This window comes from Danio rerio, chromosome 3 (assembly GCF_049306965.1).
Source record: "Danio rerio strain Tuebingen ecotype United States chromosome 3, GRCz12tu, whole genome shotgun sequence".
NCBI lineage: Eukaryota > Metazoa > Chordata > Actinopteri > Cypriniformes > Danionidae > Danio > Danio rerio.
Window position 1 is genome coordinate 17,987,046 of NC_133178.1, and position 13,284 is coordinate 18,000,329.

At 34.7% G+C, this 13,284-nt stretch overlaps 2 protein-coding genes across 4 annotated transcripts in view; one reads left to right on the top strand and one right to left on the bottom strand.

Moving 5' to 3' along the window:
* Window positions 1-11,578, bottom strand: part of rfx1a (regulatory factor X, 1a (influences HLA class II expression)) — a 63,576-nt gene extending 51,998 nt beyond the window's left edge. For 2 of the 3 annotated variants that reach the window (XM_073934506.1, XM_068215396.2), the window contains exons 1-2: window positions 10,977-11,578; window positions 4,230-4,578 (exon numbers count right to left, since the gene is read on the bottom strand). The gene's annotated coding sequence lies outside the window, so the exon portion shown is untranslated. Of the gene's footprint in view, window positions 1-4,229; window positions 4,605-10,976 lie in introns of all 3 variants that reach the window. The other variant, XM_068215402.2, reaches the window with a different exon arrangement.
* rln3a (relaxin 3a) lies at window positions 4,454-7,653 on the top strand. Its single transcript, NM_001037803.1, is given in 2 exon segments — window positions 4,454-4,619; window positions 7,361-7,653. Coding segments are annotated over 2 exon segments (459 nt in total).
* Window positions 11,579-13,284: the final 1,706 nt, after the last annotated feature.

The window sequence follows — 13,284 nt, forward strand, 5'->3', positions numbered from 1 at the left end:
GCTCGAACACAAGGAGAACATGCAAACTCCACACAGAAATGCCAACTGACCCAGCTGAGGCTCAAACCAGCAACCTTCTTGCTGCATGTGACACGATTGTACTGTCCACTGCACCACCGTGACAGCCCAGAGGCAAAATTCTAAATTGAAATATTTGGCTATGAATTATTTAAAAAAAGACAAATTAGGATCATTACAGAAGGTGTAATTTAAAAAAAAGATAACGTGTGTCAGTCATGAAAGTTGTGTTGTCTAAGCATGGGAATATAACCGGTTTCAAGGTTTACCTCGGTTTGGAAAAGCCAGTGTTTAAAAAACGCTAAAATACTCTGTTATTCTGTTCCTAAGGTATATGTAAGGGTTTTTTAAATGTACTTGTATGTCTTGTAAGGAAATTTGGAATAAACTAAGAAAGAAAGCAGAAGTCAATTATTTATTTGAACTATTTAGCCTGACATGTTTAATATATGTATTATATGTTTATAATATAAAATATTATAAATGTTTCCTAAAATAAAATATACTGTGTTCAATGGGGGAAAAAAAAAAAAAAAAAAAAAATATATATATATATATATATATATATATATATATATATATATATATTTTTTTTTTTTTTTTTTTTTACTCAGGCATTTAAAAATAACTTATATTAGAGCAGTAATCACAACACTGTGATACCGTAAAAACCTGGTATTTTTATCCAACCGTCAGAAAACATATACCGGCCCATGCCTATAGTGTTGTTTCATTCAAATGTATTAAAGCAACAGACATAGAAATTCTAAATATTAAAAACTGTATATTTTTTAAAACGAAATACATATTTACACCATTTAACTTGCTTTTACTTAGTATGTGATGATGAAAAAATAAATCATCTAAACATTTTTACTGTAATTCTTATTATATAGCTTAGTAGTAGTAGTAGTATATTATTAATTATTTGTATTCACTTTGTTTTTAAGCTATTGGATAATATACGTAATATTCAAGTCATTTGTATGGAGTTTGTGTACATTTTAAAAAGCTTAATAGCTTCTGAGAAAAGAAATAATGTTGTACACGTCAAATGTGTTTAATGTCTGTGGAAATGTCATACTGTTGTCGTTGTTATCATCGCATTCATTAACAATTCATTATTCTGTTGTCATTTTGGAAATTGGCGACCTTTGTCCGTGCGGTCACAAAGATTGCCCGTGTGCAATGGACTGTGTTATCACACTTTGAAAATGCCATGCAAGCTACATCTCTTTGTCTCTTAACCTCCACCCCTAGTCATCGCTACGTCTAGAAAAAGGGAAAATATAAATTATTAATATCGCTGAAATGAAGGTAGATGAAGGATTTTGGTGAAATCAGGACACATTTTTGTCATTTTTTTACTCATAGAAACTGTTTAACATTGCCAAAGCAACCACCTCTTAGTAATTGCAGCACCATATCATGGTAACCAGTTCATACTGGTGAAACATCTTACTAGTACCAAAGAGTATAGAAGACACATAACCTGTCACTCGTATAGTTTTGAATGGGCAAAAGTGTTACAGTCAATATGGCGAATGAAGCCCCGCCTACTACAGGAGCCAATTATCGATCGCTATAGACTGATGTTTCTCCATGGGAGAAGCTCGAACCAGACGTTTGCATTTTTATGACAGGTTTGAGTGGTCAACAAACACTCTAGAATCTCAACAAATACAAAAAATATACCCACATAAAGCTTGAAATCTTTAAATGAACCAAATACACTTGGTTTTGTAATCTGTATGAAACGAACGTGAGGTACAGTCCATCCTGCCAAACTCAAACACCCACAAACAAAGAGTCGCTGTTATTATTATTATTATTATTTTTTTAGATTTACTTCCAGTATTTGCAAACAGGAAGTGAAGTGGGGGGAGGGGGGGTTAGGAACAGGAAATCTCCTCAAGCTAGGATTCGAACTCGAGTCGCCCTGAAGTGCAACCATGTCAACGCGCTAACCACTAGGCTATTACCCCGACATCGCTGTCATTTCTGAAGAAGATTCACCATCAAGAACAAGCCGTGAATTACTTCTGAAGACCAGCGTGAACTGACCATCATTATCCAGAGGATGATAATAAATGAAGTTGGTGTCGTCATCTCGTACCTTTCAAGTGTGCATGCCAATTAGCTTTGGCAACCTGAGAAAATTTCGATTTTGTTTGATTCGACATTTAGAAATGAAACTTATGAGGCAGTTGTTGTTTAATTGTATTGCTGATTCCAAATATGTAATGTAATCTTTAGATTGGCAAACATTTTTGTAGAATTTGATGTTTCCCCATTCAGACAGAATGCCTGAGCATACTGCTCGAGAGGCCAGTCAATATTTCCTTGCTCTGTTAACCATCATTTGGAAAGAATTTAAAAAAATCCTAATAATAATCAAAGGGGGGCTTATAATTCAACTCTATGTTAATTTCTTTTTATTAGGTCACTACATTATTTGAAAACAGTAAGATACTACAGTTTATATGAAATAACCGGGACAATTAGTCATTCTGCAAATATGATTCATCAGTTTAAATAAAGAAAGAGTTCAAAAAGTAGAGAATGTGCTAACAACACCAAGGTCAAGGGTTCAAATCCCATCCACAAAATAGCTGTGTCATGTAAAGAGCTGTTACCGATATACAGTTGAAGTCAGAATTAATAGCCCCTGTTTATTTTTTTCCTGTTTTCTGTTTGACAAAGAGATTTTTTCAACACATTTCTAAACATAAAAGTTTTAATAACCCATTTCTAATAACTGATTTATCTTTGCCATGATGACAGTAAATAATATTTTACTAGATATTTTTCAAGACACTTCTATACAGCTTAAAATGACATTTGAAGGCTTAACTAGGTAAATCTTACAATAATTAGGCAAGTTATTGTATAACGATGGTTTGTTCTGTAGATTATCAGAAAAAAAAAATTGCCTAAAGGGGCTAATAATTTTGTCCTAAAATGGTTTTAAAAAATGTAAAACTGCTTTTATTCTAGTCGAAATAAAACAAATAAGACTTTCTCCGGAAGAAAAAATATTTTCAGACATACTGTGAAAATTTCCTTGCTCTGTTAAACATCATTTGGGAAATATTTAAAAAAGAGAAAAACATTTAAAGGGGGACTAATAATTCTGACTTCAACTGTACATCTGACATATGGCAATACAAAACATACATACTGTATATGGCAGGTAATGATTTAACACACACACACACACTTTGCTTTTTAGGCAAATCCTTTCAGGTTTGCCTTCAATAGGCTTTGAGAAGACCAAAAACAGAAGCATTTGAAGGCATTATTTCACCTTTTAGGTATTTCTCTCTTCTGTTCAACACAAAACAAGATATTATGAAGAATGATGGAAACCAGCAAACATTTACATCAATATTAGGAAAAAATTATATTGGAAATCAATGTCTTCTGCTTTCCAGCATTCTTCAGAATATATATTTTTTGTCTGAAACAAGTGAAGGGGGAGTAAATGAGGTGGACTATCACTTTAAATGCATAAACTGATAAAGTCAATACAAGTGAACTAAAAAGTGCTGGGAAGTTGAGCAAAGGTATAACCAACAACACAAAGCAGGACAGTTTTTTCATAATTGGAGTCGTCATTTATGATATCATTACAGTTTTTAAGCTATGTAGTTTAGAAAAGTACATTTGTATGACTTCAAATAAGTTAGTTTACACAACCACTGCATTTCCTTCACATCACTCAATTATGAAATCTCTGATGTAGTCATTCTTGGGTAAAGTTCATTTAAAAAATGACTAAACGTGTTACTAACTTACTTTTTAAGGAAAGTAATGTGAAAGTATCTGTTATGTTATTATGTTGTTATTTGTTTGTTTATTTATTTATTAAGATTAAGAAAGACTTAAGATTATTTACATTACTTTTTAAAGTAACTTTACCCAACACTAATAATATTTAACGTAATACATTTTCATACTCTTTGCACTTTTATATCAACATGGTGCAAGTTTGTCCTATAAAAAATAATGTAAACAAGAATCTAAAAGTCAGATTACTTGTTCAAAAATGAGTAATGTGACATATTATAATCAAATGATTTGAAATCAGCAACAGATTGTTGCAAGTAAACTATCCAGCCTTGATGATCATGTATAAAATATGAATCATCCGTTTAAATAGAGCAAGAGTGCTTCATGTCACAGAACGCCTTTCATAATTACACAATCACCTTTTCCTGGCCGCGCTTTTGTTTCCAGAAAGGTCTCAGACTTTATCTCGCAGGGTTATCAGTGACTCCTGCGTCTGCTTGGGGAGCTTTGTGTGTCCCTTGTCTCTTTATAAGCAGGCATGGAAACCCGCAAAAAGCACAGAACTTCGCCATCCAACAGGCATCTGCTTCCCAAAGCACAGGTAGACCATCAGGAAACCAGTGTGTGAGTATCTGCTCTCAGTATGATGTGGAAGACCTCGGCTCTCGTAGTGTGTCTGCTGCTGGCTGGAGTAAAGGCGCTGGACGCCGGGCCCTCGTATGGAGTCAAATTATGCGGCAGGGAGTTCATCCGTGCTGTCATCTTCACCTGCGGAGGATCCCGATGGAAACGCTCTTTAACAAACACAGGTTAGTTTTTATGGTCAGCATGAAGAAATTGATTTGAGTGCAAACTTAAGTGGATTAAATATAAAACTAAAAAAAAAAATCAATAATTGTCTTGTTTCAGCTCTAAGCTCTATAAGTTGCTTGAACAAAGAAGTGTAAATGTCATTTTTGAGAGTATCAGAGCAGGGGAAGAGTTCACCTTTTTACTTATAGAGTTAAATATATAATTTTAAAATACCCTTTTCTCTGATGTGCTTTATTAAAAATGGACAGCCCTTCAAAAATATGCCTACAAATATCTACTTATTCTTTGTTTTGGTTAGTTTTGCATATAGTCTTTAATATAAATTGCTGTGTTCCACAATCAATTTGTGTTTGGGACAACGTGAAGGAATTGAGATAACTCATTAGTTTTGACAAGTTGATTGAACATAAAACAATTAAGTTGTCCCATAAAAAAATCAATAATTGTGTTGTTTCAGCTCATTTTAAATAAGTAGCCAGAACAGAGAAGAGTAAATGTGTTTTTTTTAAGTTTAGAGGGATGAGTTCGCTTTTTTATAGAACTCATAAAATCTGTGAAGAGTTTAATGGAAATATATAATTTTTAAATACTTTGTTTCCTGTATTAGAAATGAACTGATGTTCAGATATTTATCTAGATATTTCTACTTATTCTTTGTTTTGGTTAGTTTTACATAGTCTTTCATTTAAAATGCTGAGTTCCACACAGTTGATTTGTGTTTGAGAGGACAACATGAATGAATTGAGTTAACTCATTATTTTTTTTAATTTAACTGGATTTAACATAAAACAATTAAGCTGTCCCATAAAAAATCAATAATTGTGTTGCTTCAGCTCAATTTAAATAAGTAGCTTGAACAAAAAGTCATTTTTTGAGTGTATCAGAGGGATTAATTCGCTTTTTTTTTATAGAACTCATAAAATTCATACACAGCATTATTTTGAATGTATCGTACAATACATCATAGAGATCCATAGTTTGTCTTCTTAGCAAGCACCACGATGTTAAAAAAAGATAAAATTGATAATAACATCAAAAACATGTCAAAAATGCATAGCAATTTGATGTCAAAACCTTGATGTCTATTTGACATCCACACATTGATGCTCTTTTTGACCACCAAAATACAGACACAAAAATATTATAAAATAAAAAAAGTTTTATTAAAAGCTTCAATTCCAAATTTACTTTGGATTTTATGTGCTACAATGCATGTAAACAACCTCAAAATGACATCAAATTGAGATTGATATCAAAAAACATGCCAAAAATACATATGGATTTGATGTCAAAACCTTGATGTCCAAGTGACATCCACACATTTATGCCTTTATGACCACCAAAATAATGTCACAAAAAGTATTAGAAACATTTTATTAAAAGCTTCAATTCCAAATTTACACTGGAATGTGTATCACTACAATGCATGTAAACGACATCAAATTGATATAAAAAATGCATATTGATTTAGACAAATCCTTGACGTCTTTTTGACATCCACACATTGATACATTTATTACCACCAAAAAAAGAACAACACAAAAATATTATAATATAAGAAAAGTTTTATTAAAATATTCAATTCCAAATTAACACTGGATTTGTTTTGTATGCTACAATGCATGTAAACAATGTCAAAATGACATCAAACTGAGATTGACATCAAAAAACATGCCAAAAATGTTGATATTTTGATGTTAAAACCTTGATGGCCATTTGACCTCCATACATTGTTGCCTTTTTGACCAACAAAATAACGACACAAAAAGTATGAAAATATTAGACTTCCAAATTTACACTGGATTTTGTATCTCTACAATGCATGGAAATGAAAATTACATCAAAGTGATATCAACTGATTTAGTCAAAACCTTGACGTCTTTTTGACATCCACACATTGATATCTTTATTACTACCAAAAATAACAACACAAAAATATTATAATATAAGAAAAGTTTTATTAAAATATTCAATTCCAAATTAACACTGGATTTGTTTTGTATGCTACAATGCATGTAAACAATGTCAAAATGACATCAAATTGAGATTGACATCAAAAAACATGCCAAAAATGTTGACATTTTGATGTTAAAACCTTGATGTCTTTTTGACATCCGCACATTATTGTCTTTTTGACCAACAAAATAACGACACAAAAAGTATTATAATATTAGACTTCCAAATTTACACTGGAGTTTGTATCTCTACAATGCATGTAATTGATGTCAAAATGGCATCAAATTTATATCAAAAATGCAAATTGATTTGGTCAAAACCTGGACGTCTTTTTGACATCCACACATTGATGTATCTTTTTACCACTAAAATAACAACACAATAATATTATAATATAAGAAATGTTTCATATAAAGATTAAATTAACATTGATTTAGTCAAAACCTTGACGTCTATTTGACATCCACACATTTTATCACCAAAATAACGACACAAAAATATTATAATATAAGAAAGCTTTTGTTAAGCTTCAAATCCAACAACATCAAATAGACATCAAACAGACATCTAAAATTGGTGTAAGAAATCACACATTAAAAATCAATAACAAGACAGTCCTGTAATCGATTTTTTTAAACGTTATTTGATACCAATGTTAGATGTCAGTCTGATGTTGTTTTGACATCACAACGATTTGCATTTTGGATGACATTTAGACATCAAGATGCTTGCTGCCTGGGTTACAACTCTTACATTAATCATCATCTCTTGTGTTGCACAGATGAAATCCTGGACTTGTTCAACTCATATGACAGTAATGCCGCAGACGGCTCGGTACTGTTCGGCTCAGCATCCTCCTCTTCCCAGCATGCCACTGACTCAAATCTCCCACCACTGGGACAAGGTGAACAGGACGGCAGCGTGTTCAGCAGGCCTGCTCGCTCTCTCATTTCAGAGGAGGTGCTTGAGGCACTGCGGAGCGTAGACAGAAAGGGACGGGATGTGGTGGTGGGACTGTCCAACGCCTGCTGCAAATGGGGCTGCAGTAAAGGAGAAATCAGCTCCCTCTGCTGAGACCAACCTTCTTTACTGCATGAGTGAATAAGAGTGTGTGTGTCTACTTCTTTCTGCTTTGAATTATAATTGTAAATCTCATTGAGTTCTGATGTTGCATTTAACTTCAGATGTTATTTTATAATGCTTGATGTTGTATTGTATTTATTTTTTTTGTATTGAATTCAGTGTGTGAATCCTACTGGAGTACATTTCATTCTTGAATAAAGGTGATTATTTGCATTAATTGTGAACGAATCAGTCTTTGCTGTGATATAAACAAACATCTAGGCTTATATTGCTAATTTTTTTTAAGGATTTAAATACTAAATGATTAAAGTGGAAGGAAAGTGCAGTTAAATTTAGATATTTTACCACACATTATTAAATATAACAGTTTCAATGGTAGAAAGAGTACTGAAAATTCACACCCAAGTAAAAGTATCATTACTTGCCCAAAAATGTAGTGCGTTTAAGTAAAAAGTAGCCCTTTCAAAAGTTCTACTGAGTATTACGCTGTTAAAAGCTAATGCGTTTACATGTAATTTGTGGATGTGTATGTAAACGTAACATTCTGTAGTGCATTTAGTGAAGGTTTAAGGATATTTCGGTAATTCAACAACCTGATTTCACCAAGTATGTTCCTAGATTAACATCTACCTTGATACTGAAACAACATTTCAATTAGCCAATCAGAATTAAAGGATATGTTTACTGTTTATGTCAAGTTTTAGGCTTATGCACTTCTACATGAGTGCTATCCAACTATTACTCCCCTCTGATTTCGGGAATAATTCACAGTTATGGTTGGGTTTAGGGGTAGAAATTAGGTATGGATGACATTTTCGAACAAAAATGATGTTGCAGGATAAACATAGATGTTAATCCAGGATCGCAAAATCATAATGTGCTACAGTAAACATGCGTCATCTTCCCATCAGTGACATCAGTCTAAACAGACTCTGAGTCATTGTGTGTAAAGATTTTGGACATCTTCTTAGACACTTTCAATACTTCCAAACAGTTAGCTGCATTTAAAATGTTTTGAGGTAGTTCAGTATGATGCGATTTACTTTGTATGTGCAATTTGATTGGACGGGAATCACAGGACTTCAAGTTGATGGAAAGTAATGGAGTCAAGGTACTGATACTCACTAAAAATGTACTCAAAGGAAAGTAAAAGTACACATTTTTAAAAGTACAATACCTGAGTAAAACTACTCAATTACAGTAATTTGGGTATTTGTAATTTGTTTCTTTACACCACTGAATAGTTTTGATAAATAATTTATAATTACAAGATTCTTTAGTCGTTGTCATGATGACAGTACATAACATTTTACTAGTAATTTTGCAAGATACTATAGTGTTTAGCCTAAAGTGCTATTTAACTAAAATTAGGTTAATTAGGCTAACTATAGGCAAATCATTGGAAAACAGTTGTTTGTTATGTAGCCAATCAAAAAATGACCCTAAATAATATTTTAAAAACCTTTTTATTCCAACCAAACTAAAATAAATAAGAGTTTTTGAGAAAAAATAAATAAATACTGTGAAATTTTCCATGCTCCATTAAACATCACTTGCTATTTTTTAAATATATTCATTTATTCAATCTTTTTACTTCAACTTAGTCCCTTTATTCATCAGGGGTCACCACAACGGAATGAACCGCCAACTTATCCAGCATGTTTCACACATCGAATGCGCTTCCAGCAGCAACTCGGTACTAGGAAACATCCATACACACTCATACACTACGGCCAATCTAGTTTATTCAATTCACCCATAGCGCATGTCTTTGCACTGTGGGGGAAAACCGGAGTGACACAGTGAGAACATGCATAATCGACACAAAAATGCTAACTGACCCAGCCAGGACTCAAACCGGTTACCTATTTGCTGTGAGGCGACAGTGCTAACCCCCTGAGCCACTGTCTAACTTTTTCCAATATTCATTCATTTATTTATTCTCTTTTCGGCTTAGTCCCTTTATTAATCAGTGGTCGCCACAGGGGAATGAAACGCCAACATATCCAGCATATGTTTTTACATGGCGGATGCCCTTCAGCCACAACCCAACACTGGGAAACACCCAAACACACTCTTTCACTATGGCCAATTTCGTTTATTCAATTCACCTATAGCGCATGTCTCTGGACTGGGGGGAAACCCGGAGGAAACCCACACAAACACAGAGAGAACATGCAAACTCCATTCACTCTAATCAGCAGCCTTTTTGCTGTGAGGCAACAGTGCTAACCCGTGAGCCACTGTGTCGCCCTTTTTCAAATATATATTTTATCAACATTTTCATAGGAGTGCTAATATTTTACCCTCAGCTGCACAATGAAGAACAATTGCAAGGCAACACATTAGAGGCGAAAACTGTTTAGTCGGTCACAGTATTTTCTAGAAAGCTAAAAAAAAAAATCAAGTGATAAGATTGATCAAAATCCCCTCTGCAAAAACTTTGACTCTGCAAGGTCAACAGAATGAAACAGTTAGTTTGAACCGTATCTTTATGAAAAGTTCATTTCTGTTTGGGAAATGTATGCAAATTGGTGCATATTAACTTTTAGAATGTCTTTGACTAGTGAATACTAAACAACACTATACTAGTACTGATATCTGTAAGTAATAATTTGGCGCTGTCCACCTGAAGTTTTTACTCGTGTTAATACTATTATTAATCACCATTGTAGTGATAATTGGATTTATCAAATATTAAAATCAATATTTAGGTATTGATATTAATATTGATATTTTAGCCTCACACAGGGCACCAAATAATGTAGTGATAATTGGATTTATCAAATATTAAAATCAATATCTTAGGTATTGATATTAATATTGATATTTTAGCCTCACATGGGGCACCAAATAATGTAGAAATAACAGATAACTAACTCCTTTTAAACGGGGCACCAGACAGCTTTCCACTGTCAAAATAATTAACAATAAAGTATTGTTAGTTAAATTATACAAATGAGGAGTTTATTATCTGGCTAAATCTGAAGGATAATGAGATCGTTTGACTTGTAGAGCCTTTTTCTGTATTATCAACACAAGGAAGACACAATTGTAATAAAGGTGTATTTATTAACAAAATACTAATCAAGGGTAACTACAATTACTAAATGTACAATAAATGAAGTGCATAGGCGAGTGATGAAGGTGATTAAGTTAAGGTAAGGTAAACCTTATTTTACAATAACAAAGAACTGAGCAAGTTTTTGTTATTAAAGAATATCAGTTTTAAACATCTAATTAATTAGAATATTTTATACTGAAACACACTATGCCAAGGTCTAATTTAAAGGGTTGGAAAGTGGAATATTTACGTTTCTGCCTTTGATGCAGTGGATGGAAGAAGTTGGATCTTCCTGCAGATCTTGAAGCATGAAACGAGCAGACTTGGCTCTCTTGAGCTTTGAGTGGAAGAAATCTAGTTTCTGGAACACGCAGACTGGAGATTTCTAGAAGTGGTGGTCTGATGTCGGGAACACGCTGACGTCTTTATCCTTGAGCGTAGAAATCGGTATCTTCTGGAACACGCAGAAATTGGAGATTTCTGGAGGTGATGGTCTGATGTCGGGAACACGCCGACGTCTTTATCCTTGAGCGTAGAAATCGGTATCTTCTGGAACACGCAGAAATTGGAGATTTCTAGAGGTGGTGGTTCGATGCTGGGAACACGCCGATGCCTTTTCTTTGAAGGTAGAGTTCCTGGAAATCTGGGACACGCAGATTTTTGGAGGTGGTGGCCTTGATGCGATGGTTCATACGCCTTGGAAAAAGCACTGTGAATCCAATTACCAAATCCTTGCTGGAACACGCAGCAAAAGGTCTGATGTCTAGGACAAAACCCCGCAAACCACCATGAACCACACTTTGACCACTCTTCGACCACCTTTTAGGACACACTCTTTAGGACCCACACTTAACAGACTTTTTACAGGCCTTCTTTATTCAAGACAATGTCTTTAATACTTTCTCTGGAAGGCGGGATTGAAGGATGTCACCTTTCAAATCCAGCATTGTGATTGGATGATCCTGTGAGTTGGTCACTGGGAGGTGTCATCTATAATGTGGCCTGCATTTGCATAGTCATAGTCCACTGGTTAACTATAATAATATTTAAGAGTCTTAAATATTTTCCTATGCATATTTCACTTTCCAAACCACATCTAATTTACCCAAGGCATTATTTGGAATAGATAGAGTCTAAACATCGCTATGTAATGTTGATCTTTACCCAAGCATTCATATATAAACCTTAATAAGCAAAGTTTCATACAGTGAAGTATTTCAAGCAGTGCATATTAAATATATACATGATCATTTGAATATACAGGTATATGAAGTGAAATTTTCCATTTGTGTCTCTTTTGTGACATGCAAGTTTACTGATCCATGTGTATCTCTGAGTTTGAGACGATGTCAAAAGTTGATTGGATCAAGAAGCAAGTCCTGGGCTCTTAACACCTTTGTCTTTCAGATAAACAAAAGACAAATGGTCACTGTCTCAACTGCCACTTTCTGATGAGCTTAAGAAAAGGGTCAGAGTTTAGTGTTAACTCTGCAGCATTTGTTTATATTGGAAATTGATTTCCACAAGTTCCTGGCTTTACCGCTGATCACTACACCATCATGGGGGCATCACGGTGGAGCAGTGGGTAGCATGATCGCCTCATAGCAAGAAGGTCACTGGTTCGAGCCTCGGCTGGGTCAGTTGGCATTTCTGTGTGATGTTTGCATGTTCTCCCCGTGGTCACGTGGGTTTCCTCTTGGTGCTCCGGTTTCCCCCACAGCCCAAAGACATGCACAATAGGTGAATTTGGTAAACTAATCTTGCTGTATGCAAGTGTGTGAATGAGTGTGTATGGACCCAGTACTTGGTTGCAGCTGGAAGGGCATCTGCTGTGTAAAGCAGTTCATTTTGGATAAGTTCATTCTGCTGTGGTGAACCCTGATGAATAAAGGGACTAAGCTGAAGGGAAATGAATGAGTTCTCGAATACTTTGAAGCACAGAATTTGTTTCGCTTTAAAATATTTATATACAAAAAAATTGCCATATTATTGCTGTGGTATGGCTTACTTCATTCATTCATTCATTTTCTTGTCGGCTTAGTCCCTTTATTAATCCGGGGTCGCCACAGCGGAATGAACTGCCAACTTATCCAGCAAGTTTTTACGTAGCGAATGCCCTTCCAGCCGCAACCCATCTCTGGGAAACATCCACACACACACACACACACACTACAGACAATTTAGCCTACCCAATTCACCTGTACCGCATGTCTTTGGACTGTGGGGGAAACCGGAGCACCCGGAGGAAACCCATGCGAAGGCAGCGAGAACATGCAAACTCCACACGGAAACGCCAACTGAGCTGAGGTTCGAACCAGCGACCTTCTTGCTGTGAGGCGACAGCACTACCTACTGCGCCACTGCCTCGCCATGTGGCTCACTCATTTAAGATAATATAAATGCATTAATCACATATCTATAAGTGAATCAAAACCTTCCAAAGGGGATGCTAATAATTTATGTACACTGTCCAATCTTCTTAAGAAGGCCATTTGCATGATATGTGGGAATTATGACTAATCTCTAATTGTATATTTACCATATTTGACAATCTGTCC